The sequence below is a fragment of the Drosophila takahashii genome, chromosome 2R (genome assembly GCF_030179915.1).
Source record: "Drosophila takahashii strain IR98-3 E-12201 chromosome 2R, DtakHiC1v2, whole genome shotgun sequence".
Classification (NCBI taxonomy): domain Eukaryota; kingdom Metazoa; phylum Arthropoda; class Insecta; order Diptera; family Drosophilidae; genus Drosophila; species Drosophila takahashii.
In genome coordinates, this window is record NC_091679.1 from 28,545,141 (window position 1) to 28,572,288 (window position 27,148).

The 27,148-nt window shown below is 42.3% G+C and overlaps 2 protein-coding genes across 2 annotated transcripts; one reads left to right on the forward strand and one right to left on the reverse strand.

The window, feature by feature from the left end:
- Positions 1 to 2,863: 2,863 nt before the first annotated feature.
- On the reverse strand, positions 2,864 to 21,949 carry Cpr50Ca (Cuticular protein 50Ca). Its single transcript, XM_017147911.3, has 4 exons — positions 21,911 to 21,949; positions 18,705 to 18,794; positions 16,525 to 18,645; positions 2,864 to 3,361 (listed from the first exon to the last, which is right to left on the reverse strand). The coding sequence occupies exons 1-4, from the start codon at positions 21,947 to 21,949 to the stop codon at positions 3,143 to 3,145; spliced, it is 2,469 nt and encodes an 822-aa protein (XP_017003400.2). The 3' UTR covers positions 2,864 to 3,142.
- S-Lap7 (Sperm-Leucylaminopeptidase 7) lies at positions 12,227 to 14,225 on the forward strand. The gene has a single exon (XM_017147912.2). The coding sequence runs from the start codon at positions 12,500 to 12,502 to the stop codon at positions 14,081 to 14,083; it is 1,584 nt and encodes a 527-aa protein (XP_017003401.1). The 5' UTR covers positions 12,227 to 12,499; the 3' UTR covers positions 14,084 to 14,225.
- Positions 21,950 to 27,148: the final 5,199 nt, after the last annotated feature.

Consider the following 27,148-nt stretch of genomic DNA (forward strand, 5'->3'; position numbering starts at 1 on the left):
TAATGTCAATACAATTAAACTATCGAAAATTAAGAAACAAAAAAGATCATGTTCCAAGTTACTTATGTCACAGTGGCTGCCAAAAGGTGGCGAATTCAATTTAAGGCCACTCCTCTCTAACAGATTTAATTAGAAATTCTTTAGTGAATTTTTTCTATGGCCTCATAAATTATTCAGCGGATCGGTGAATGAGCATATGAAATATTTTTCCGGCGAAACCATAAATATTATTTGGTTTTTCCGCTGCATGTGAATACTTTTCGCGCTGACTGTTTGGGCCAGCCACTAAAATTAGTTAATGAGCTCTGCATGAGTTCGTCATGAAAAATGGAGAAACCTTAAAAACAACGAGGACGGAAGCTAACTTCGGCAAGCCGAAGTTTTAATACCCTTGCAGATTTTACGAATTAAAACTTGACTAGACTAGCAACATGCATTAATAAACAACAAAATATTTTATAATTGAAAAAATAAAATTTTAAAATTTTTCACCTTATTGTTCCTATGGGAGCTATAGGATATAGACGCCCGATCGGCACGCGCGTTTACCCTAATGAAGGTACGCACAAAAAAATACGATTTGGAAAGTTTCATGGGAATAGCTAATATTTTGCGCGAAATATCCTGAAAAACGTCAAATTTTGACCGATTTCACCCTATTGTTCCTATGGGAGCTATAAGATATAGACGTCCGATCGGCACGCGCTTTTACCCTGATCAAGGTACGCACAAAAAAATACGATTTGGAAAGATTCATTCCAATAGCTCTTACACTGAGCGAAATATCTTCATTTTTGTGAAAGCTATATCCGATTGTTCCTATGGGAGCTATAGGATATAGACGTCCGATCGGGTCGGCTTTCAAACTTGATCTGCGTACACATGTTTTAGGACGACTGTGAAAGTTTCAAGGCGCTAGCTTTTAAACTGAGCTCGCAAACGGTATTGAAACAGACATACAGACGGACAGACGGACAGACGGACAGACGGACAGACGGACAGACGGTCAGACGGTCAGACGGACAGACGGACAGACGGACAGACGGACAGACGGACATGGCTATATCGACTCCCCTATTGATCCTGATCAAGAATATATATACTTTATGGGGTCGGAAACGTCTCCTTCACTGCGTTACAAACTTCTGACCAAAATTATAATACCCTCTGCAAGGGTATAAAAACATAACAAACGCAAAAATGCAAAGGCAAAGGCAGCAGAACAAATACAGAGAATAATGCCAAAAGCAATTTAAAGGTGCGGAGGTGCGGAAAGTGGCAAACAAATTGGCCAACGACATCAACAAGCCAACAACAGAAGTAAGCGAGACTGAAATTTGTTTCTACAATTGTTGGCAACATTGAACTTTAAATGGTAGCAGAGCCACATGTGATTGCGATTCTTGATCTGTGGTATTTTTTCATACATATTTCTGTATCTGCGATGACATCGAAACTGGAAGCCATTGGCCCGGACTCTCGGGCCAAGTACGTCACGCCGATGATGATGAGATGATGGGGCATAAAAGCCATTGCGATCGATCGATTTTCCAAGCGGGCAAATTAATTAAACTACAATTTTTGGAGTACAAGCAATACAAATTGTGGAGAGCACCCAGCAGAAACACCTTGACCTTCGGCGATGATAAATGGTTAACGGATGGGCGAAGATCGCAAGAAGAAATTTTGCTACAATTTTAATTAAAGCCAAACAAGATTTTCGAGCAGATCAAAATTGGTTCGTACTCGCACCGCAAAAGTGCCTGCACTTGGGAAAAAATCTGCTGACCACTTTGGATTCAATCGGTTTTATTTATGGTTTTTAATAGGTGTTGTTTGTAGCTTCTTTTAAAACTGCTCTGTTCTTAAGTGACCATTAATTTTAATAAAAAAAGAAATCCAACTAACTTATAATTAAATATTATAAAAATGGTAAATAGAAGATCACATTGCAAGTTTTTGAAATGAAATAAAAATAGTTTTATAGTTTTGTAAGGCATAAAAATGATAGTAAAAATGCAATGGTTTTGTAGATCGAACTTGCACCATCCTTAGATTTTTGATATTATATATTATTAGCAAAGGCTCAAGGGTGTTCTTCCAAAATTATTACTCTGAGTGTAGAAAAAAAAGCCAAATCATAAAAGGCCAAGCGGAAGCGAAAGGTCACTCACAAGGCTTGAATAATTGCTCAGGTAGTGCGTTAAACGCACAATAACGAACATTTAAAAGTCAATTATGGAAGAAAAGGCGAACGGAGCAGAGCGCATCTGCCAATTCAATACTATTCCGAAGGTTCGCCTCCAATCGATTCCGTCAGGCATTTCGCAGTCGCCTTGCTGAAAGCTGCTCAATTTGTCAGAGACCTCCGTTCACGCATGCTGTCAGTTATTTATTGATTTCACTTTATTGCACATCGTTCAAACACATTGGTTGGCATTGTTTGCATGCGTTATTGCACTGGCTCCTTAATTTAAAATAAATTTTTCATGGGCTTAAACTAATTTGAGCAGTGCTCAAGTAACCGTAAATGAGATGGAAATCACTTAATATCTATAATAGCATTTGAACAAGAATGGAAAATGCAGAATGTCATTATTTGGTATTTAGTTGAACAATAAAACAATGAATGAATGGCCAATCTGAGGCGTGTGTTCTGTGGACAATTGTTCCTTAAATTGTGGATGGGAATTATAAGTTTAGACTTCAAATACAGTAATCAATGCTACGATGTTCAATTCGATGCATTTTTGGTGTACAAAACATTGCCTTAGAAAGAATCAACAACATAATTTCTTATAATAAAAAACGGAAAGGACATTTTTCTTAATCCCAACTTATTGTTTTATGTTTGTTTAAAAAAAGTACGTTAAAATTTTGATTTACTAAATTCAAATTAAATTTTAATCAAATAAAGATTTTTTTTCAATTCCTTGGCTAATTTATTCTTTCGCATAACCTGCGAAAATCATTAGCCAAAGTATAAACTCTTCAATGAGTTACTGAATCAGGCTCTTTTCAATAATAAATAACCTGTACATAACTGATACTTATCTGTAGGTTATTTATATTTTTTTGGAAGAAGACTTTTAAACTAACTTATGCTACATTGCACATTAGGCCGCAGTGGTGTAGACCAGATTTAATGTTTCGCCCCGCTCTCGAAGCTGACATCCGCATGGAAGCCCGTGTCGTCGGCGTGGTAGATAACATTCTGGATCCTTCCGTCCGGCAAGAGGATATGGTACTGGCCGCGTGTCACGCCGTGGAGATCACGATTCTGCTTGTGGCCAAAATCGTTGCCGGTATGGAAATCACGTATGCGATAACCGAACGCATACTTTGAGGCGTACTGCTGCAGCTGCAACGAAAACACAGGGGAAACACGGGGGCGGGGAATAAGTTAGTTATGTATTTGCGTATATTGTTCAGTAAACCGATAAGTTGCATTCAGCCAAAAGGGGTCTGGAATCGCTTTTCAGCACCTACCCACCCCCTCTATATGCACATTTCCTACTGCTGCAGTTGGGGAATTCGTGCGCATGCTGAAAAGTATGCGATGCAAAATGCATTAAGCACACTGTCATGTACAGTGAAGACTGAACGCGACAACTGGAAGACGCGCTGTGACAACCGTAGTAGTTTAAGTAACAGAATTTATGCATACGAATATTTTGGGGTTGTGACGGAAGATTTTACACCCTAGGAACCATTAAATTAAGTTTTAAGCTTAAAACTTTAATACGCTTTCTAGTTTAAACCTTCTCTTAGTTTATTATGTGAACGAAAAAAATACAAATTAATTATATAAACAAATTAAACTAAATAGGCTATGATTTTTCATGTTCAAAATTTTAATACATTTTCCAGAATCTTACTTTTAAATACAATAAGAAATTATAAAATTATAAAATATGTAATTATTTATTTTAAAATAATAGAACCTGGGGGAAAATTGGTTTGTTTGGTCTAAAATTTAAAGCAATAAAAATCTTTCCCAAACCCATTTAAACTATTTAGAAAAAAGAAGGGGATGAAACCAACCAAGGTTTTCAGATGTACATACATACATAGTAATACCCCTTACATCAAGGGTATTTACAGTGCCCAGGCCGCGCCAATGGATTGCAAAGGCAGAATTGGGTCTTGGCTGATTTTGGGAGTTCCTGGGCTGGTGATGATTGGGCTGTGGAGGGGGGGACAGGGACAGAAGGCTGTCTGTCACTCGCACGGCTCGGTTTGTTATGCATGCGATTGTAAATTGTATCGTAATGAAATTTGCAACAATATACAGGACCAGTCCCCGGGTCCCCTATCGAACCCCCTTTCAAAATCTGTGGCATTCTGTATGCAGCAGAGCTGTCGTTTTGTTGTGTCCTGAACAATTTTGGCTTTGCCTTTTTATTGTAAGTATTTCGCATTTCAGGCATTTCAGCCAGATGAAAATAAAATAAGCAGGCGGATGTGTGCTCGCGGGTGTGAGTGTGCGTTTCCGTTTCCGCTCGTTCAAATGTTTTCGGGATCCCGACGACAATTGTTGGCAACTTTCGCTACATGTTTTGGGCTGCTTCTGCGGTTTTTATGGCCTGGCCCAAAGATTTGTGCGCCAGCGGGGGCGTGGCAAACTTTTTGATATGTTAATGAGTTGTAAATTAAGTTTAATTAAGTTACATTGTTGACTAGATTTCACCGACTGCGGGAAATGTAATTCCAAGTGACGGAACAAAAGTTTTTCAGGCCTTAGAAAATATCACAAGTGCTTTCTTTTGATTGCAGGCCTGATTGACGTTTGTTTTAAGCAGTTTTTCCCCCAAGAAAACACTCGATTTGATTGCATTCACCCCCCTTCAGTTTTTCAACACCCACGCGATAAACATAATTAATAAATTCCTTGCTTCAGCAATTTGCCAACATTTGCACTCGCCTTCATCTCCTAATGAAATGCAAAAAATATTTCTGCGATGCTAAGGGCTTCATTAGGAGCACGGTAAAAATGTTAATAGATTTCTATATGTCTGGGGGAAAAAATGCAAAATAAACCGCAACAGCGGATGAGTATGCAAATTTGTGGATGGCGTCCAGACGCCAAGTATAAAAGACTCTGCAATTCGGAATTTCATTACTAGTTGGTCTGATTAAAGTGAACATAATTACAATGCAGATAAAAAATGTCGGCAGGGGGGTTGGTAGACCAAAATGTTTGCCTGGTAAAAAAACACAGAATCCAGCGAAGTGGAATCCGAATCAGATCACGTGCCATATTGAACTGGACCCTTTTTCCCCGAATCCGATGACGTGGCCATTTTTTGCGCCCCTTTCTCCAACGGATTGCGATGGATGGATAAATAGATAGATGGCTGGCCAAATATGACAAAAGTGCCGCTGCGAGCCAAGTTTATTGCTGGATTCCATGGACACTTTTTTGCATTTAACACGTTTCCATTGCGATGGCGTTGGCTCTTAGCGAATTGTGCAGCGAAGTCGAGTGCAAAATGCAATTGCAGGCCAAGCTACGTGAGTTCGTTTAGTTGCGAGTGAGCGATCAGATGGCCAAAGTATGTCCAAATTGACATGCCGAGCAGCTCGAACTTTCTTTCATGGCGAAAAGCAATAAGCCATCCCCAGCTCCACTGGGGTAACTTAATGCGCACTTCCGAGCCACATCCACTTCCTTTGGCCCAAAGGAAAGTGCTTTGACATCGGACATCCAAGGCGTTGGCTGACTTTTATTTCTTTTAATTTGCATGTAATCAGCATTGTTATTCCCTGGCCCTTTTTCCTCCCTTCCCTTTTTCCACCTTCCCCCTGAATTCCGCGGCTTTGTCATCTCATCTGCGCTCATTAAAATGTTTTTGCCTTTTGTTTGCCCTGCGGCATTGGCCTGGCCTGCCCTGGCCTTAACCTTCCCCCAGCCACTGCCCTTGTGGTTAACCCTTGCGGCCCCGGGGGGGTCAGGATGTTCATTATCCGTGGGCGTGGCTCAAATCACTGTGTGACTGGATTTCATTGTGATTTTCCACTTAATTCGATTTGTTGTTTGCCTGTCAGGTTTTTGCGGTCGAAACATCAAGAAAAGTTGGCAAACCACTGACAATTATTATGCCCCCGGGTGGTCAGGAAAAATAATAATAGCGGAGTCCATAAATAAACGAGAGAGGCGAGGGATATTCGTAATAAACGTAAAAAATCACTTTAAGAAAACTTCGTTGTTTAAAATTTTTCATACGGTTTGTATAAAGAGATAGTAAAAGTATAAATACTCATAAAGAGATATAAAAAAATCTTTAAAACCCTCCCATTTGTTTTTAAAAACCCTTAGCTAAACCTGAATTTTTCAGATTTAGGGCTTAAACAATGGCTGAGATAAATTATATGATATTAAATGGGATAGCAGACAGCATTAGATTTTATGGTATTACATTGCCACATGACTCCAGCCTGTTGGAGACCCCACTTAATCTCGTTCTTAGCCATTCAAATCGTTGCGTTAGCTACCCTCTTCAATTAGCTCCTGATTTGCACTCAGCCGGAAAGGATTCCGTACTCCTCTCCCCAAACCCAGTGCCATAACACTAATCCTTGTTGGGTAACTAAAGCCGCCGCCCAGGATTCCTGCCCAATGCCTCTGTGCCCCCGAATGTGTTGCGTTTATTATTCACACAATTCGTTTAAGCGCTGCAAACACCTCCATGCCGAAGCCCGAAAACCTCAAGGGACACAGGCAGAGATTGGGCGACTGGAGAGGATGGGCTGGGGCAACCGGACTTTGACCAGGATCAGGGGAGTTGCAGCTGCAGCTGCATGCTCATTTAAAATTGAACAAGACCTGGGACCGAGGATGGTCAGCAACCGAGTGGGGCCAAATCGCATTTAAATGGAAATAAATGTTGTGTCCAAACAATTTACAAAAACCAATTTTACAATGTAATGCGTTCGGAGCTGCTTCAATGCCATGTGCCATGTGCCTTGTGTGGGTGGACTCAGGACTCTGGTTGGGTGGCTGAATGTTGAATGTTGAATGGGTGTGGGGGTGTGAAAATCCCCATCAAGTGGAACGTGTTCAACAGCGTTCGTCAGGCAAATGGATGTCCTGGGCTCGTTGATGCCACACGGCAGCCATTGACACAATTGCCGCTGCCTTCCAACGAAACTTTTTGGCCACGCAATTATGACCGCTGCAGCTCCAGAGATCCAAAATCCGAAAAGAGCACAGGACGATGATTAGACCGGCGGACCTCCTACGAAAATTGTTGTATAATTTTCAGTAGAGTGCCGGAAAGGGAAGGCAAAAATTTTAAATGCAACCACCCACAGTTTTTATGGCTCGCTTGTTAGCAATTTTCATTTTTCGAGCTGTGGCGTCTCCGACCAAAATTGAGTTATCAGTTTGTTGGCTCTGTTCTCGGGCTGATTGCGTGACAGCTGCTGCTCCTGGTAGTCCTCCTGTCCCCTGCTCCACATCCTTGTTATCCCGGAGAATCGGACCTGCTGGAGCGGCAGCCGGAAAAAAAAATCCATCTAACGAAATGGCAGAGCAGCAAGAAAAATGTCAAACTACGTGATTTTTATGCGAATGTGGCTGTCAATACGTTGCAAACATCATTGGAATAGGAATAGGAATAGGAATAGGAAAAGCCATGGCTACATATAGTTTTTCCCCACTCGGAGGGCCGCAATATTAGCTGTCCTCGCAGTTGCAGTCGGGTGGCTGTGGTTTATTATGGTTGGCGAATGAAGTGAAGCTAATTTAAAGTCAACCAGCGGGTCAGATGTGCCGAGGCAGGGCTATGAGGTATATCGACACCAATTTTGTATGCCTTGTTTAAGGGTCTTTCGCTTGCAAATTTCTTTAAAGCGAGACACACTGGAAAACCATCAATTGCAGGACAAAGGCGGCACTCGGAGCACATTAGCAACACATGCCAAGTGGAATTTGGGGAGCTCTTCAACCTCTCAATGGGAACTCTCTGCTGGGAAATGGAAAACCCCTTTTGTCGAGTGATTCGCAATGCCCGAACCGAACTTATAATCCCGGAACATATGTCGGAGGGCTCCATTAAATAAAACTTAAATCCCTGGCAACCTCTTTTCAACACTTGCAAAAATATGTTGTAACCCCACTACCCCACACCATTGGGCAACAAAAAGTAGAAGGCCAAAGAAAACAAGCAACAGCAAAAGGGTTGAAATAAAAATGAAATTAAAATATGTGAGTGGGAACCAGAAAATATTGCACCTGCAGATGGCAAGCAAACGCAAACATAATACAGTAGAACTGAGGTAAGCTGAACTGGAAAATAAACGGAAAATAATTAGTCTTCGTAATATTTAAAAAACATTTTTCTTTAATTTGAAAATTTAATATTTATTAAATGAATGGTGAATGAATTGATGATTAATAAATAAATAATTTCAATTGTAAATACAAAATTGTCCTTTGGAGACCCATTATACCAAAAGTATAGACCAAGAACCGAAAATAACAGTTTTGTTTAAAAGTCTTTTAAAATCACTATGGACGGCAGTACATGTAGTGACGAAGCGCACCAGGAGAGTGTGCGAAGGCGACTACTATTATATAGCCGCAAAATTGAAAATCTGCTGTGATAGTCCGATCGTAATGAGTAATACACCAATCGAAAGGTATTGCAAAAACTTAAAGAATTGCATACCAAGACTTTAAGAAAATCAATTGGCTTGGGAGAGAGAGCAGTGAAAGTGAAAAAGTGAAAATTTCGAAATTTGGAGCTGTTGGGGCCGGTGGGGATAAATGCCCCCTCGCAATGTTTTAGTTGTATTCCTTTTGAAAATACCCGTCGAATGAGGGGTCATTTGTCAAAATCCGACTCTCCGTTCAAAAGTTATAGCCAAAATAAGATTTTCTTCTTCTTCCCAAAATGAAAATTTAATTCTGTTTGTCCACTTGTCCACTTGTCCAAAATATGTTTTTTAAGTTCTGAAAATTTGATATGACGTTCATCACATCGATATAAAAAACTTTTGTTCTACCACTTTTGGAAAAACCCGCTAGTTTAGCGGGAAAACAGCTATAAGTAGCTAAAATTCGGAAAGCCGTAACTTCTATACTACTAAAGCTACAGGCTTGTGCTGCATCTCGTTTGAAAGGTATTTTTAAATGCTATAAACGCCTTCTATATGCAATTTGTGTAAATGTAATACTTAAAAAAATATGAACAAAAGACAATTTTTTAAAACTTTTTTTTTAGCTTTTTTTTATTTTTTTCAAAAACGGCTCTAACGATTTTCTTTAAAACCTTAAACTGTATAGCCCTTGAGATTCCTTAAATTTTGGTATATAACACATTACTGTAAAAAGTCACGTTTAAAAGTTATTTTTATTCGAAAATAGCCACTTTTGCCAGCTCGAACAATTAACGCTCCCTGAGTATTGAATTTTGTGGGAGGGTATCCGAACTGTACTTTAGGGTCATGGAATCAGTAAATTTGCACTTAAGAGTTCCATATAGGAATCTTTTGTTCTACGACTTTTGGAAAAAGCCGCTACGTTAGCGGGAAAAAGCTAAAAATAGCTAAATTTCGTTAGTTTGTAAGTTCTACACTACTAAAGGTACAGACATGTGCTATACCTCGTTTAAAAGGTATTTTGAAATACTTCAACGCCTTTTTAACTCAATTTGTTAAAATACAATAGTTTAAAAATTATGATTGACCAATTTAAATTTAAATGTATATATTAGCTCCTATGAGAGCAAAAGTAAACAAACAAAAACTTCTGATATCAAATAAAAACACCTCTTAACGAGGTAAAAAACTAGTGACGACCGCACCTTCAACATACAAAAGTTCTGATATCAACATTTGTGACGAAAAATTATTACACTCGTCATTAAATAGACTTTCTAATCTTTTCTCATTCGTCACGCTGCAATAGAAAATGCCTGTAAAGGGAAAAAGGCTGGAATAGTTTGCTAGGGCGGGCCGAATGAGAAAAGATTAGAAAGTCTATTTAATGACGAGTGTAATAATTTTTCGTCACAAATGTTGATATCAGAACTTTTGTATGTTGAAGGTGCGGTCGTCACTAGTTTTTTACCTCGTTAAGAGGTGTTTTTATTTGATTTAATATAAAGAAAAAGAGATCAAATTTTTTTTTTAAGACGGAGCAGTATTAATTTTGAAGCACTTCGTTGATTTAGGCAATCTTTACCATAAAAAAGTATAAAAACTAACACATCTGTGGCTTACTGGACCGAGTTCGCTAAAGCGAAATTCGCCTGTATTGGGCTTGAGAGACTGAGTGACGACCATTACCGACCATTTCGACCACAATAAAATGACAAATGCCCGAAAAATCTGACCATGTTCGCACACGTTAGAAGGAGCGGCAGATGCCGTCAAACAAGTCCCATGACGAGCATTGCAACGGCATGTTGGCCGAGCCACCCCCTCCTCCTCCTCCTCCAGCTACTGGCCAATTCTGGCCCAAAAGCGACCTAACCTCCACCCAAACTTGAGCCTAACAAGTGTCGTTTGCCTGTCAGAAGCGGACGGACGGATCGGACGGACCAGAGGCAGCAGGAGCAGGACCAAAAACCAGGAGCCGGACAATGTCTGGGCTTCTCTTTGCTGGGGCCATCATGACCATCACGACCATCAGGCGGCGTTTTTGGGGTTTAACAACCAGACCAACCGACGGGCGATGGGGCTTAGGACGATGACGACAAGTCCAACAACTCGGACAGGGACAAGGCAAAAGCCTATTAAAAATCATGCTAAACGGCAGTAAAACAATGTGTGTGTTTCAGCACCAGCTCCCGAATCCCGTAACGCCCTACTCCAGGCTTTTGCCTGCCGCATTTGACTGCGTCCTTGTTTACTGGAGCTTGGAGCTCGGAGCTCGGAGCTGCTGCACCCTTGGCCACTCGGCTTAATGCGCATTAACGCCAAAGCCGAGATCCAAGCGAAGCTGATATCCCCATTGCAATTTGGTGACGCCAATAAATAAAATGTAATCAGCTTTTCATCCCCCACCGACCTCCCCTAACTCGACGATTGAGAGTCAAATAAAAGTGCTGCCGGGTGTAAAACAGAATTCAGCTCGAAAACAATTTTAAGTAGATTGGCAGCGACAGAAAAAGGAGCTGGGGAGTGGGAACGCAAGTTTCTGTCATCTTGCCCGGAAAGTGGTCCTCTTGGCCTCTTTGTGGCAGTTGCATTTTGTGTACTGCACGTTAACACTCAACTCAGACGAAAAGCTTTTCAATGGCCCTATAATATAATTCCCTGCATTTCTGCGTCACTTGGAAATAGTTTGTTATTGCTTTGCATATTAGGTTTACATAAAACCGAAGGCTATTGCGTTATTACTAAGTGCACTTCAAAACACATGTAAGGAATATTCGCAATTTTTATTTTGGTCGACTACTGAGATTTTGGTTTATTTTATTTTTCTAGTAACAGCTAGCTTTCGCAATATCCCGCAAATATATTTTCATATTTGCCAGGTTTGTATATAAACACAGCAATAGTTCCTATGTCCCCTATATGAGTTTTTTCTTCAATAATTTTGCTTTAAAAATAATTTGCTTGGAGTAAAAACGAAGGCTATTGCGTTATTACTAGGTGTACTTAAAAACACATGTAAGGAATATTCGCAATTTTTATTTTGGTCGGTTTGAATATAAACACAGCAATAGTTCCTTCAATAATTTTTATTTAAAAATAAATTGATTGGGCTAAAAAAAATTATTATGTCACGAGTCTAAGAAGTCTTTTGAGGTAGTTTTAATGTAAATAGCTTTATAACTGAGAGACTAATCAAGAAATATATATCCTTTAAAGAGTCGAAAGTATGTTCAATAAATGCCTTGCCAACTTCTAAAGAATTCTAAATTATTAGAAAAGGGTATACAAATGCACAAAATGTCGCCCTTACCTCTAATAAATTAAGTATAATTACTTTTTAAGATCCACAGGGGGTGATATATCACCCCCACTCGGGTGAAATTAAACCAATTTTGGTATTCAAAAAGTATGCAACCAAAAAATGGTTCTGATATCACCCCCCACAACAAAATCCTAGATCCGCCAATGTTTCAAAATATAACATAAATTAACCGTTTTTTAAAGAGCCTTGCTAGAAGTTACTAATTTCACCAACACTATACGAATAATTTTGAATCACGTTCTCCTTGGAGTTTCAATGACAATTTGTCTACCATGTGTAGGGCCCCAATATGTTCAGTATCATTTTATTTGTACGCCGGTAGAGAACAGATCGTTTGTTTTAGAAAGTCCCCAGAAAAATTTTAGTTGGTTCTTTTTCTTAACCTTTTTTTTTCGGTTTTTCTGAAAAATTTCGAGTGTGGAACCAGACGGACTTGTTTTAATCGCCCAAAATTTATCGTATTAGTGCGTAACGTTTGAGGGGATTTTTCGTAAACCCTAAACCGATTTCCAAAGTATCATAATATAATCAATCAAGCCAGCCAGCGAACCAATCAGCCCGCCAGTCAAGATGAACAAGCTACGTCAGTTCCACTGCTCGTTGAAAAGCGTGAGTGCCCTGTGCAAGCCGCAGGTCCTGTCGAATGCAGGCGTGCGATTCTCCTGCGGCGAGGGCAAGACAATAATGAGGGGCGTGGTCGTGGGCCTGTACCAGAAGGAGGGCGACAAGGATCCCAAGCTGACGCCGGCGGGCCAGAAGATTGACCAGCGAGTGCACGGCAAGCTGATGAAGGTGATCTGCGAGACGAAGCTGGACGGACGGCTGGGACGCGGCAAGGTGTTCCACAACATCGACTCTGAGTTCGCGGCCGTTGCGGTGGTGGGCGTGGGTCTGGAGGGGATCGGATTCAATGAGCTGGAGATGCTGGACGAGGGAATGGAGTTTGTGCGCGTGGCCGCCGGCGTGGGAGCCAGGTCATTGCAGCAGCAGGGAATCACCAATGTCTTGGTGGACGGCATGGACTATGCGGAGCAGGCGGCCGAGGGCTCACAGCTGGCCGTCTGGCGGTTCCCGGACAATCTGTCCAAGAAGAACATGCCGCTGGTACCGACCCTGGAGCTCTTCGAGTCGCCGGATCACGAGGGCTGGACGCGGGGCATCTTCAAGGCGGAGGCGCAGAATCTGGCGAGGCGTCTGAGCGACGCCCCGGCCAACTGCATGACGCCCACCATGTTTGCCCAGGCCACCGTGGACGCCCTGTGTCCCTGTGGCATTACCGTCGAGGTGCGGACCATGGACTGGATCGAGGCGCAGCGGCTGAACGCCTTCCTGATGATCGCCAAGGGCAGCTGCGAGCCGCCCGTGCTGCTCGAGCTGAGCTACTGCGGCACGGCGCCCGACGACAAGCCCATCCTGTTCGTGGGCAAGGGCATCACCTTCAACTCGGGGGCACTCAATCTGCGGCCCTGCAAGGGCATGGACGAGTACCGGGGCAGCATGTCGGCCGCCGCCTGCTGCGTGGCCATGATGCGGTGCATCGCCGCCCTGTCGCTGCCCATCAACGTGACCTGCATCATTCCGCTGTGCGAGAACATGCCCTCGGGAATGTCGGCGAAACCCGGCGATGTGGTCACCCTGCTCAATGGCAAGTCGATGGCCGTGCGGGATCTGGACAAGGCCGGTGTGGTGGTGCTCTCGGATCCCCTGCTCTACGGACAGAAGACCTATCTGCCCCGGCTGGTGGTGGACATAGCCACCTTGAACACGGGCGTGAAGAAGGCCTTTGGCGGCGGCGCCACCGGCATCTGGTCCAACTCGCATTACATCTGGAAGCAGTTCCAGCGGGCCGGCTCCATTTCCGGCGATCGCGTGTGGCGCCTGCCCCTGTGGCAGTACTACAGGCGCCAGGTCACCGACGAGCGCTCCTTCGATCTGAGCAACAACGGCAGGGGACTGGCCTCCTCCTGCCTGGCGGCAGCCATCCTCCACGAACTGGTGCCCTGCGTGGACTGGGCGCATCTGGATACCCGCGGCACTGGTCTGCTCACCAAGTACGGACTGGTGCCCTACCTGACCAAGAAGCGCATGACCGGACGACCCACCCGCACACTCGTTCAGTTCGTCTACCAAATGGCCTGTCCGGAAATGAAGTGAGATCAAGTGGCGTCCAAGGGCTGGCTGCGGTGGTTCTGTTGCCCTGTAATAAGTGCTTGACGACTGGTCGAAGTTGTTTCGGCCAAGTGTTATAGTTTGTTTTGATATTTTCAAGTAAATCAAAGATTTTTTCGGCGTCAAATTGTGGTTTACTCTATTGTTTGGTTTTATGGGAGAGAAATATCTTCGTAGTTTAGAAATTTAACACTAAAAATCAAGAGTTCAATACGGAAGTCTGCCCAAAATTCATATATTGGCAAGAAAAGGTTTCATAGGGATAAATCTAAGATTTCCAAGTACTGACATAAAACTAAAAAGTATGTTGATGCTTGGGAAAAACTGAAAGATAAGTAATCTTAAGTTTAAGTAAGTTCTGTCTTTGAGTATTTAAACTTAACAAAAAGTAACAGAACAAATATATTCGATAAATTGAATACTCCGCTCATTTCTTTCTAGTCGTATTTTAATACGAGTATCGCTGCCTTTGGTGTCCTTAAACTCGCTTTTTTAACGGGCTTGTCCTCACCTGCTGTACTTCCTTTTCAATCCCCCTTCGCAGGTGTGTCTGGTGACTCTGCACACACACTCTGCTCATTTCGCATTTCCAAGACACTTTTCGTGGCCTTTTGCCTGGCTGCGCACAAAGACGCACCATTGCCCGGGACTTTGCCTTCTGGTTCGCCAAAGAAATACAGATAAATTAAATTCAGGAAACCCCAAGCTGCGCGAAAGTTTTTCCGCCAGTGAAAGAAAATGTTAATTCCGAGACGCATGTGGAGTGGAGTGCTTTTCCCTGGCACACGCTCCAAGTGCTTGAGGTTGGCCAAATGAATATATACCGTATCAGCTGCCATATATCTATATCAATTGGTCCAGACAGCGCCCCAAAATGTCGGCCCGACACACATACACTTCGGCGAAAATAATTCTGAACTAGAAATTACGTGGATTACGGGCCGTTTTCTCATTCGTATGTTAAATTTTAAATGGGGTTTGAAACTTGAAACCGCATTGGAATTCATAGTTTAAATCCTATTTTTAATTTAACACGCAGATGATAAAAAAACCGATTTTGTAAAGAACTAAACTAAGGGACATTTTTTTCGACCAGGAAGGAAATGTCCTTAAATTTAAAGTTGGTTTTAAAATTAATTTAAAAGCTTAACGGAATTTAAAGCTTAACGCCTACTTTAAGTTTAACTTGCGGATGAGAAAACGGTATTAAATAAGTGTGCTCTCTCTTGTCTGTGAATATTAACTCATTAACATGGAAAATTAAGACAATTTTTAAGCTGATGTTATAGGATCAATGGTTTTTATTGATTTTTATATACGCGTGTGCTTTATTATAACTTGCTTTAAATATAATATTCAAAAACAGGACCAATGAGCATGGAAAATATAAAATTCATTTCAAGAAAATAGCCTGTTTTTCTGAGTGCACTTGCAGACTGCAGTCGAATGGATAGTACTATGTAGTAATGAAAGACGAAGTCGTTTGCATTGCTTTTGTGGCTGTGTTGCCAGGTACCAGACGATGGATAGGCGGGATGGGGCTGAAGAAAGGGGGTGGTGGGAGGGAGCCTGGCTAACGACATTGAAAATGCTTGTCGAACTTGAAAATTATTCGATTAAGTGCATTACCGGCGAGACATGGATCGGCAATCAAACTGAATTGCACACAGAGCGGATACTTGGGGGTATGGGTGGGGTGGGTTTAAAAGGTTGTGCTGAGGTGAGCTGGGAGTCGGAGTCCCTGCGAAGTCCCTGCTGCAGGGGATTCCATTGTTGTGACTGCCGCAATGTCGTGCAATGGAGTGTCTATCCGTCTGGCACCGTGTTTGTTTGTGGCCGCCCCAGCTCGTCTTATTTATGCTGATTGTGTTTTTGCCTATGCCAATGCCAATGCCAATCAATGGGGCACGCTTTCGGGAGAACGCTAAGCCTTTTATCGAGCGCCCCAAGGTATGCTTTAATTTAATGCATTCGGGGGGCCTGCTTGTCGTACTACAGTGGAACTTGCTCAGGAAGGAACCAAATTGGTAACACATTAAGGTTCTTTGGTAGGGAAAATTATGGGATTTAAGTTTAATACGATAAGTATAAGGAGAGTGGAAATGGAGATATTTCAATAAATTAATTTAAAATTTTAACAAGTTCGCAAAAAAAAAAACCACATTGATTAATAATAATATTATTTTGTTGATTTGGTAGGTATTTTCCGTAATAATTATTTATGAAATTATATTATAGCAATCAAAATTTAAATATATCTAAAGGGTGGTATTTTTAAGTCGTTCTTTCTTCTTAATTATATTAATTTAGCAAATTCCTTTGGGGTTGGGGTTCAAGAAATTCACCTTAGGAAAGTCCGCCTGCCACCGCATAATATTTGAGGGGTAAGTAAGTCCAAGGCTCTTAAGTCTCCCATCTTCACTCACCGACTTATCCTCCTGGCTGTGCACAAAGTGCAGTCCATTCACGCCCTTGTCCGCATCCAGTTCCGCCGGCAGGACAGTGGCCACAAGTCCGTGGTGCTGCGGCTGCTGGATGTGCTGTTGGTGTTGATGTTGGTGGTGCTGCTGCGGACTTGGGTGCTGGACCTGATGGACCTGAAGCAGCTGCGTGGCCACCGTGGGGTGGTGAACCACATGCTCCACCGTCGTCACCGGCTCCTCCACATTGGCCACGCCTTCATAGCCATTGGACAGCCCGTGGCCGTGAGTGTAATCGATGTAGGAACTGGGTGTGGGCAGCTTGGAGGCCTCGCTGCTGGAGACGGCAGGCAGCTCCTTGACATCGTTGTTCCCCGGCTCGATAATGGGCACATACTGCTTGGTCTTGGCCATGCCGATCAGGCGACCCGGCTGGACGCCCAGGGAGCCGTGATCCAACAGAGTTTTGAGAGTGGGCGCCGGGGAGGGTCCCTGGCCCGGGTGGAAGAGAATCGGTGCCGTGTTATCCTGCGGGCGATCCACCAGCTGTTTGCCCTGCCTCTGCAACTTGGCCTGCATTTCCTTGGCAAGCAGGTAGGTCAACCCGTGGATCTGATCATCCGGCGACTTGCCAATGAGGGTGGACAGCTGCTGGAACTCCGGCAGCTGCTTGTAGTGCTCCTTGATGTCGTTCGGCTGGGCATGGTACTCGATCTGGATGAGGGGCGAGGCCTCCTCGTAGTTGTAGGACTCCTGGGGCTTTCCGTAGATGGCGGCCGGAGCTTCGGCCAGCAGGGGATCTGGCTTGGAAGGCCTGAATTGCGGCACAATCACATCCAGATTTTGGGTGGGCGGCGGTGCCAGCTCTGCGGTGTACGTGTGGTGCACTTCCTCCACTGCAACGGTGGTGGGAGCTGGCGCCTCCTGGACCACAATGGGTTGGGCTATTGTCGGGGCAGCTGCCACATAGCCGGGCTTGTAGACATAGCGCAGTTGTTCTACCACCGGAACCGGTTGGATGTGCACTTGGACGGGAGCCGGAGCAGCCGAAGGTTCTGCCGGTTTCTGGATGTACTTCACATAGTTACCCAAAGGCTTGGAAAGTCCATAAGACAAAGGCTTAGCCTTGTAGTGTTCGTACTCGGATTTCTGGGCAGGAAGATACTTGACATACGCCTTGCCACCATGTCCATCCTTCATCAGCTGGCCAATGACCTTTTGCACTTCGTGGGGCAGGGCGCTCAGTGACTTCTTGGTCTTCACATGTCCCGAAGAGAGAGGTGACTCCTTGTAGACATACATGCGCTTGGTTTCCGCCGTGGCCTCACCCGTCAGTATGTCATTGTCCTCGACCCGAGGAGTGGGTGTGGTCAACGGAGGAGACTGGGTCCTGTTCCTGGCCTGCGTTTCCATTGTCAGGAGAGTGGGTACAACTTCGGACTGCAATTGTTTTCCCGCCCTTTGTGACAAGGGTTTGGCGTCCGACAACTCAAACTTGATCATCTGCGGAGCCGAGCGCTTGGAGCGCTTTGTCTTGCGAATCCTCACCTGGAACGGTTGCTTTCTGGCCACTTGGGGTTTCAGCTGGTGAAAGTCAGAAGATCTGGTGGCCTGGCTCTGAAGATCCAGGGTGCGAGCCTTCTTGATCAGCTGAGCTGTCACGGGATCGGGTTCCCTGGCATCTGTTTCCTCGAAGGGAATCATCTGAACCTTAAAATCCGCCGGCTGCTGGCTGCCGATAACTGATCGTCTTAGACGACGAGGTTTTCGGGACTTAGCCTTTGTGGCCTTGGTGGTGCTGACAGCTGGTTCCTGAGTTGTACTGACCGAACTCACAGGCGTGGGATTCTCCTTCAAGGCTCTGGCATGATATTGGCGTAGGATTTGCTTGAGTTCCGGATTCGGTTCCACGGCATCTGCTAGTTCAAAGCGCAGCATCCTTGGTGCCGTGGGCAGTTGGCGCTGTTCCCGTTTTATCCTGGAATGGGAGTGGGTCCCCCGTTTCGGTGCCTGATCCTCCAGCTGCTCGTTGTACTGGTTGAATGCCGCCAGGTAACTATCGTCGGTGGGATTGTCAATGTGCCGCATGCTACGGAAATTACGCTGATCAAAGTAACGCTGCATATCCTGGAAAGATATTGGATTTTTTGTTAGAAATTCATGTGGTTTTGATTTCGAGTTTTTACCTCATATGAGGAGAAGGTTTCCAAAGAAGGTAAGCGCTGCCAGGTGTCCGTAGCTTGACCAAATGTCAGAATCAAAGTCAGGATCAGTACCTAAACAAGAAAAGAGAGAATTTGTTAGGAATATTACACTTAAGCAATCCACATTAAATATAAACTCAATTATAATTATAAAATCATATTTTGTGAACCCAAAACTCTGACAAATGTCCTGTTTTTAGGTCTACGTTCAATTACTTAATGTCGGATAATGTTGGATATCTGCCTAATTTATTGTTCTTAATTCACATTTTTCTACAAACTTACAAAAATAAAATAAAACTTTTTTTTAATTTTCTTAATAATTTGAAATAAGTGGATTGATCTACTCTTTTTGTAAAGCTGGCTAGTATCTGCTAGTGTATACAAAATTTGCAAAACCAACCAAAGGCAATTTTTACAGATGTGTAAAAGTCTTTTGTTTTCATAAAATTCGATTAGATCAATTTAGTTGGTAATTTCATCTTGGCGCGATCATGAACAATAATTTATGACCATCTGCGAGGGTTGAACCAACTTTGCTTACAAAAAAAAGACCCATAAATAATCCGAATATGTCCACCCGTCCCGTCCACCTGCTATTTGGTCGTCTGCCCACTTTCACTTTCCACCCAGCCGCATTTGGACGGAAGCTGCAAGTCCAACTGCAACTGGAACCTGGCTTTGGCTCAGCTCAATTCTCGGCTTCGATTTGGAGCCTCAAAAGAAAAAAAGAAACATAAACAAATAAAACGAGTTGCGCACGCGCTCTCCTCGATGGAAGTTGGGTGTTCGCCTGGCCGCCACTTTCACGTCAACATGTTGAACTTGGCTTTTATGGCCATTAAACTCATCGATGCTCGATTTCAATTGCTTTACTGGCACTCTCGTTTTACGTAAGACCAATTATGGTATTCGAATCGGTTTGGCCAGTGATGCAATGTTGCATCCAGCTGTATCATTAACTTACATTTCGCGATGGACCGCGATAAGAAAGTTGTGTTGGCATTTTGATGGCTCAGTAGCAGGAACTGAACTTAAACCAGCCAGTCTGATAAACTCTAGGGACCCAAGCGACTTAGCTCAGCAGTTCTTTAACTAAGCCCATCGAACTAAATCCAAATGAACTGTCAACGGTCGTTAAAAATGCAGCCGCGTAAACATTTAACGGCCGTTAAAACTGCGCCTGAGTGAATTTTTATGAAGTTGACACCCCCTCCAAATGGCAGCATCATATGGCCACGCCCCCCTTGCTACGCCTCCCTAAGCCCACCCTTTGAGCCTAGTAACCTGGCGACTGCATCGCGTTTTCTATACGGAGGAAATACACACAACCTCAGGCCGCACAGTTGGGTTGCATAAAATTTTATGTGCTTTCTATTTAACACTTTCGGGGGGCGGGTGGTCTTTTATTCTGGGTTTATTTCCCTGCTCGGAAAAAGTGTCTTTTCATTCCAGCTGAAACACGCGCTGGATTCGTTTTAAAATTCAATAGAAAAGGAGCGATAAAAATTGTTGCTATTTGCGTTTCAGTTTCTGTTTCTGTTTGCTCAGTTGGATTTTATGGCCTTAAAAGTGCTGCGAAAACTAGTTAACAATTCCTTTACGAGCCGCTAAGAGGCGAAAGGAACAGGACTTCTTCGTCCATCTGCATTGCATTTGAAAAGTTTTCGTTTGTTTTGACATTTGTTTCGAAATTGAAACTTTAATATTTGCACTGAGAGCTAAAGTTTGATTAAATTGAATATTTACCATTGGCTGTTGCGTTTTACGGCTGCTTACAAGATATATTTATTGCACTGGCAATTTAAAAGTGCTGAAAAGGCTTTTATAGCTGTCGGTTTATTTTACAAGACAAATAACAAATAACAAAAGTGTTGTTTTGAGTCTGTGCTGAGGTGATAAAATTGGTAAAGCAATTTAACTGACTTTTGATGACCTCTTTGCTTCTCAGCTAAAAGGAAATCAAGTTTTGTTCAATCAAAGGGGATATAAAAGATTGTGGCTTTAATTTAATTTAATAAAATACTTTTCAGATAAAAAAGTTTTAAATGCTTAGCCCTTTTTCGCAGTTTTTTTAAAGCAATCAATACATCAATTTCTCACCCCCAAACTGTATTGTTCTATTTTGCTTTCCACCAAGGCGAGCAGGTTGCTTCATTAAATGGTTTCTGTAATTGCTGTTTGGCCACAAGTTTGTATAATTGTTGGCTGCAATATGCGCTTACGGCATCGCCTCTTGTTATATGCAACAGGGCGGAAAAACGTGGCTCACTGTTCCCAGACCAGACTAAAACAGGGGAGTGGGCCAAGAGCCAAGACCAAGAGCCAAGACCAAGTCGAGGCACCAGAAGAAATGGGAGCAGGCAAAAGGCACAGCTTGGGCTAATTGTTGGCTGTGGCGCTGGCGGTGGAAGTTACCAACTGCAGTGGCGGCAGTTAGAACCAGTTCGCTCTTTTTCCTTGGCCAAAACCCCAGGCAAAGTCAAGTTCAATGCACATAAAAGACTTGACTGGTCTAAAAAGAGAGTGGGAGAGGGAGAGGGCGGGGTGGGATGGTACTTCCTGGCCACAAGGAAACTCGCCTCAAAAGAAATGCCAGCAATAGCAGAAAACTTTTTTCCATCCACTTAAATTGCAAATTTCCAGTTTCGATTGCAAATGTGGCTGCATTTTCCTTTCGCCCGGCACTTGGATATGGATTCCGATTGCGATTCGGTTAGATAACCACGGCGAGCCTTCATAAAGCCGGGGTCATAAAATCAAGAGAGCCCGCCACAAAGCGAAACAATCAATGCCAGTTGCGCAACGAATGTGGCCAAAAAGACTTTGAAATATTCGCATTCGGTTTATGATTTTTATGGCTGGTAATTAAATGAGTGCTGGAAAAGTTGTGGCCCCAGACCCCAGATACCGAGCGCCACTGTTTCCTGGCTAATTGAAGTTCAAGTGCAATGAAAATAAATTATTTGCAAAATGTGCGTGCCAGGAAAGAGGAGGCCATATGGAATGACTGGATCGTCCATTTCCTGGCCAGAAAATGAAAATCGCAGCCGCGGCCGACATTTTTCCCAGGCCATTTTCGCCCCGAAGAATCTCCGCGGGCGCTTGTTGTTTTCACGCCTCGATGGCCCTTGCAGTTGTCGGTTATTTATATTAAAATTTCAGAATGATGAACCCCGTGCACTTACCATTAAGGTGGGGCTGGCGCCACAGATAGCCATTTTCATTTCCATTTTCCTTGGGTCGCCTCGGTTGTCGGACGGCGGCGGAAGTTCGGGCAAATGAGGCGTCAAGTTGCACGTTGCACGTTGCACTTTTCGCGTTTCCACAAAAGTGGCAGCTCAATTTGTAATTGTTGTTTAAATTTCTGTTACTCTCCCACGCTGCCTTTCTTTAACTTGCTATTTTTCAGCGTTGAACTTTATTGTTTGTTATGCCTGGCAAAGTATTTGTGGAGTTTGGTAAGCTATGACAGGAGTTAATTGCGAAAAATGCTATTTAAACTCTTGCATTGTTTTCAATAACCTCTTGCATTATTATCTAAATGCTGGTAATTTTAATGAGAGGTTTTGGTGGTTTTATAAAAAGGCTTATATGAAACATACTGTTTTGATTTTAAGCAATTTGTAAATATATTTTAAAGTCTGTTAAAATGCATTTATTTATTTGCTTAAAGGAACCCATAAGACTTATTAAACCCTTTTTCCCTTATGAGAAATTTGATAATAACTTTATATGCATTTTTTAACTTCTAATATTATTGGCTTTTGTCATAGTCAAATAATATGTTATGTTATGACCTACACAAAATATACCCTAATATAAACTTAAAAAAAATTATTCTGGTGTTTTCTATTATAATAAAACAATATAATTTTTTAAAAGAAATTGGCAAAGAATGTTATTCATATTATATTTGAATTATGCATTTAAAATGTCCTCAGAGGAATGAGTTTATTTCAACGAAGTTTTCACTGATAAGTTTCACTTTAGACATTTTGATACCACCATCCTGTAATAGCTTATTGTTCAACTTTTAGTTTAGCGTGTATTTGTAATTTATTTAAATTGTTATAATATATTATTCTTGTTAGCCAGCACTTGTGAGAAATGTAATAAAAGTCTTGTTTCTTTTTTCCAAAATTATATTGTCATATCCTTTGCGGAAAAAAGCAAACTTTGACTATTTCATTCAACTTTGTCTTTGAGCTTTGTTTAAACTTGCTCGTCGCAGTCCTCGTTCGTTTCTCATTTATTTAATGCGACTTTTAATTTGAGTTTTCGTTTCGTTTTGCCTTGTTTACTTTTGGCTGGAAAAACTGTGGAGGAAAACCGCACGCTTGCGCGCTGCTGCTGCAACTGTGCCTCGAATTTTCGCGCCACTTGAGTTTTGTGTGTGTTCGGGCCGCGCAGTTTTCACGTAGACGGCCGGTTTGTTGTTGCCTCGCTTTTCCCATTTTCCTTTGCCATCCAGCAGACTTGGCCTGGTCTGGTGTGTTGCTATTCCATTTTCCATATTTCTTTTTTGTGTATTTTTTTCTGTGCGGCATAATAAGCTGATGATTAAATTTGCAACGCTCAGAAGGAAGTCGAATTTGGGATTTGCTCGGGGAAATGCATTTGCATTCCAATCTGTTGGTAGAAATGGAAATTATGGGAGTCTTTGGTGCTAAATAGTTGCTTATTTGCCATAATATATTAATTAAATATATTCCTTTGAAAATAAACATATTTTCTAATTTTAAATGAATATTATTTCGTTATCATTAAATTTCCCTTGGTGATGAACATTTGATTTTTGGTATAGAGCATATCTTGTTCGCTTTTTAAAAATGGATAGCTTCCCCCACTCACTTGATATTTGTGTTTTAGCTGGCTGCCATTCGAGCTGCTTTTTTGGCCATGGCTTTGGCCAAGGCGTCAGCCAACTTTTGACCATCAACATTTGCACAATATTTGTACAAGTTTTGCTGTTGTTGTTGCGCTGATGACAAAAAATGTTCAAGTTTTTTTTCCATTTGTGTGCATTTCTTGTGTTTTTCACTAGTCTCGTGTGCGTGTGACTGGGGATAAAACTGAACTCAGTGCCGTCATGGTTGTATAATTAATTTATTAATGGCAACAGCTGAAATGCCTGGCCACGCATTTCCTATAAGGTTTTCCTGATTATGTGATTTATAGGAAGAACTTATCCCCTTTGGAGGGGGAGGGATCCTAGCCCCTGGGAAAGTTCAACTGCAGATATTATGCAACAGGCAACCGCGAGTCACGCACGCGCTGCCGCCGATGAAGTAGCTGACAAATTATCTTTATTTTATTTTATTGCAGCCCATTGTGGGACTTTAAAGTGGCTTGGAGTGCCGAGGTCGGGCTATCTAGTCGAGTGCATCAAACCTGGGCCAGATGCTGAGCCGATTGGGGATTTTTGGCTATGATTGGTGGTTAGCAGCAGGGAGGCGGTGCGAGGAGGCGACGCTTGGCACTTTCACATTTGTTTTGGCTGGTGTTGAAATTGAGTTATTAGAGGAAAGCCATGTAAGCGGGCAGGGGCCTAGTATAGCAAGCCATTAAAGTCGAAGGGGGAAAAATGCAAGTGAAAAATTATCAATTAAAATATGAATAATAAATAATAACACTAAATAAAAATAAGAATAATAATAATATTTTTGCAAAATAAATCTTTATCGTTTTTATATTTTGTAACTACATTTTGTTTCTTGTTTTATTTTAATTTCGAACCAATTTCAGAATGCAGTAAATAAATAAATTAATTTAGGTTGTTAAAAATATTTTTTTGTGAATAAAACATGATTCAAATTTACTTCACCCAAAATATCAGAATGTCTAAGACTATTGAAAAATATTGTATTTTAAATGATTATCGTTATATCTTATTTCTTAAATTAAATTCCTTTTATCTGTATTATAAAAATGCAAGTAATATTTCGCAACCCTCATTTCCGTTAACCCTCTGACAAAATAAGATTCCCCAGCTCTGGCACGTTCCTCTGGCAATGTGCCAGCCTCCTTCCGAAAGCCACATAATTGCTGTAATCGCGGTGGAGATTTGCAATCTCGTAATAAATTCAGACACCGAAGATGCGCCAGAAGTTGGAGGAGCCCCTCCCCGGGCCGGGAACCCCCTGTTCGCCGCCATATGAGTCGCCAGTTGCAGCTGCAATAGGCGGAAATCTCACACAGAAAGTTGCATTGCGGATGCAGTCATCGCCGCCATCTCCCGGCTCCATCTCCTCCAGACTTTAGCTTTATTTGTGCGGAAGTTTAGCCAACTAACAAAGTGACTCCGAGCCCGAATCAGGGGCAACAATTGCTGGCCAAATGTGTGACTCCGTTGACGCTTCCAGCCGCTCATCCCGGTTAACTGGTTGAGCCAATGGCTCAATGGATGTTCCAGTTTTGACAATGGCCATGCCATTCCAGCCACTTAATTGCCTTCAAATTGCTTAGCTGGCTGGTTCAAAACTTGGACAGTTGGTCATTTGGTTTTGAGGAAATTGCGACATCGATAGCGATCATCGGATCGAACGTTTTAATTGACTCGCTCGCAGCTTCCTTCATTCGCCAGATCAGGATCTCCCTGCTGGCCTCCCGAGCTGCCTTAATTGTCCGACACTTCCCGTTTTCGTGGTTAGCTTCCCATCAGCCCATTCCCCAGCCACCGTCTATCCCGGCCAAACCAAACCAATCCGAACCGAACCGAACGGAGGCGACTAGACCAGGCCGAAATCTAATTACGCCATCGCAGCCAGAAAGCCAACGAGCGCAGCAAATTGACAACACAATAAACAGGGGGAGTGGGAGTGGGAATGGGAGTTCGGAGGTTTCGGGTGTCACACATGTGCGACAGTTTCTGATTTATGAACACAATTTCCACTTTGACAATGAGCGAGTTCTCCAACTCTCCAGCACTTCGCCGATAGCTCCACAGAGACAGAAATAAATGAACACAAACGAAGACTTCCCTGTACTTTTGATAAATGGTAAGGAATTTGCAAAATAAATATTGTTTTGACTATTTTAGTACACATTTGAAGGTACGTTTCTTTGACCATTTTTGGAGGGAAATACTAGTTTTAAAAATAAAATTCCATTTTGTATTTTTTCATTTGTACATCTTGAAAATTAAAGGTCTCTATTTCTACCAATTATAAATTGTTCTTGCTTTAAAAATAAAACTAATATTTTTATTTCATGGAGATTAATTAAATTCGATTTAATGAACATAGAAAATACGGGATGGAAATTAAAATAAAATTTAAAATAATAAAACACATATATTTATAATATTGAATATATATATTTAAAAAAAGAATACTAAGTACATGTTCTGTAAAAATCAGTTATAAATTGTCTTTGATTTAAAAATAAAACCTATTTTTTAATTTAATGCACCAAACCGGTATGGAAATTTAAATGTAAAATATTTGAATAAATATTTAACTATTATGTTTTACAGAATACATTTTTTTGGCATCTAACGGGAATAATTAAATTACATACAAAATATAACTCCAAGTAAAGCGACACTACCTAAACCTAATATTCCGAACTTAAGAACTATTTTTTTCAATGTTCATCTACCAAGCAGATGAGCCGCTCCCCTTCTTACCGAGCTGAACTCATGTCCGGGTTGAAACTCGGATCCTGTTTAGGGAAGCTGCTATCTGGGGGCGACAATTCCTACCGAAACTGTTAGTTTATGAGCGGGAATGCCAGTCAAGACCCCCACATCCACGTTGGTCTAGGTGAATTATGTTAATTGAGATTCGGTGGCTGATAGTCCGAGCAGGAGCTGCAGCTGCTCCCACTTGGATTGGACTCGCTTTAAGACATTGACCAGGCCGAGACTGGCCATATTTCAGGGCTTATCTGGGCCTGAGATGCACATAAAAATCGAAGGCCAGTCGGGCGGAGATAAGAAGGCCAGAAAGAGTTGTCCTGGCAAATGCAAAATGGGTAATGGGTAATGGCCGAGGGGTAATGGGTAATCTGTGGATTGGGTTCGATTGGGCCGACCCCAAATGCATAAATTCTCGCAGACGAAGAGTTCTTTTATTGCCAAAACTAAATGCTTGGGGCTGCCTTCGTATAAATAACCGAAAATAAATGTGGTGCATTTTATTCGTATTTTCCCCATTTTTCTGTTTTTTTGTTAATGACTCTGTTCAGGGCATTTAAGGGGTTTTCAATCAAAACCCAAATGGAGATGAACTGGAAGGCGGGAGTAGAGAGTCGAGTGACCGAACGAAGCCAACTGAAAACTCATTTAAGGCTCCATTTCACAATGTGAAAACAGCAGGGGAAATGGAAAAGGGGGCTTTCCATGACAATGTCGAGCGTTCGAACATTGCCTCTTCGAGACAATTTGCCACTTTAATTGCCGCAATTTTTTGCCCATTTTTAAG

Excerpts from the sequence above, each read along its gene's own strand:
- S-Lap7 (XM_017147912.2), top strand. The coding sequence starts at position 12,500 with ATGAACAAGCTACGTCAGTTCCACTGCTCGTTGAAAAGCGTGAGTGCC.
- Cpr50Ca (XM_017147911.3), bottom strand. The coding sequence starts at position 21,949 with ATGAAAATGGCTATCTGTGGCGCCAGCCCCACCTTAATG. Across the intron at positions 18,795-21,910 it reads GCGCCAGCCCCACCTTAATG|GTACTGATCCTGACTTTGAT; the intron begins GTAAGTGCACGG and ends TTTCTTGTTTAG. Across the intron at positions 18,646-18,704 it reads AAACCTTCTCCTCATATGAG|GATATGCAGCGTTACTTTGA; the intron begins GTAAAAACTCGA and ends ATATCTTTCCAG.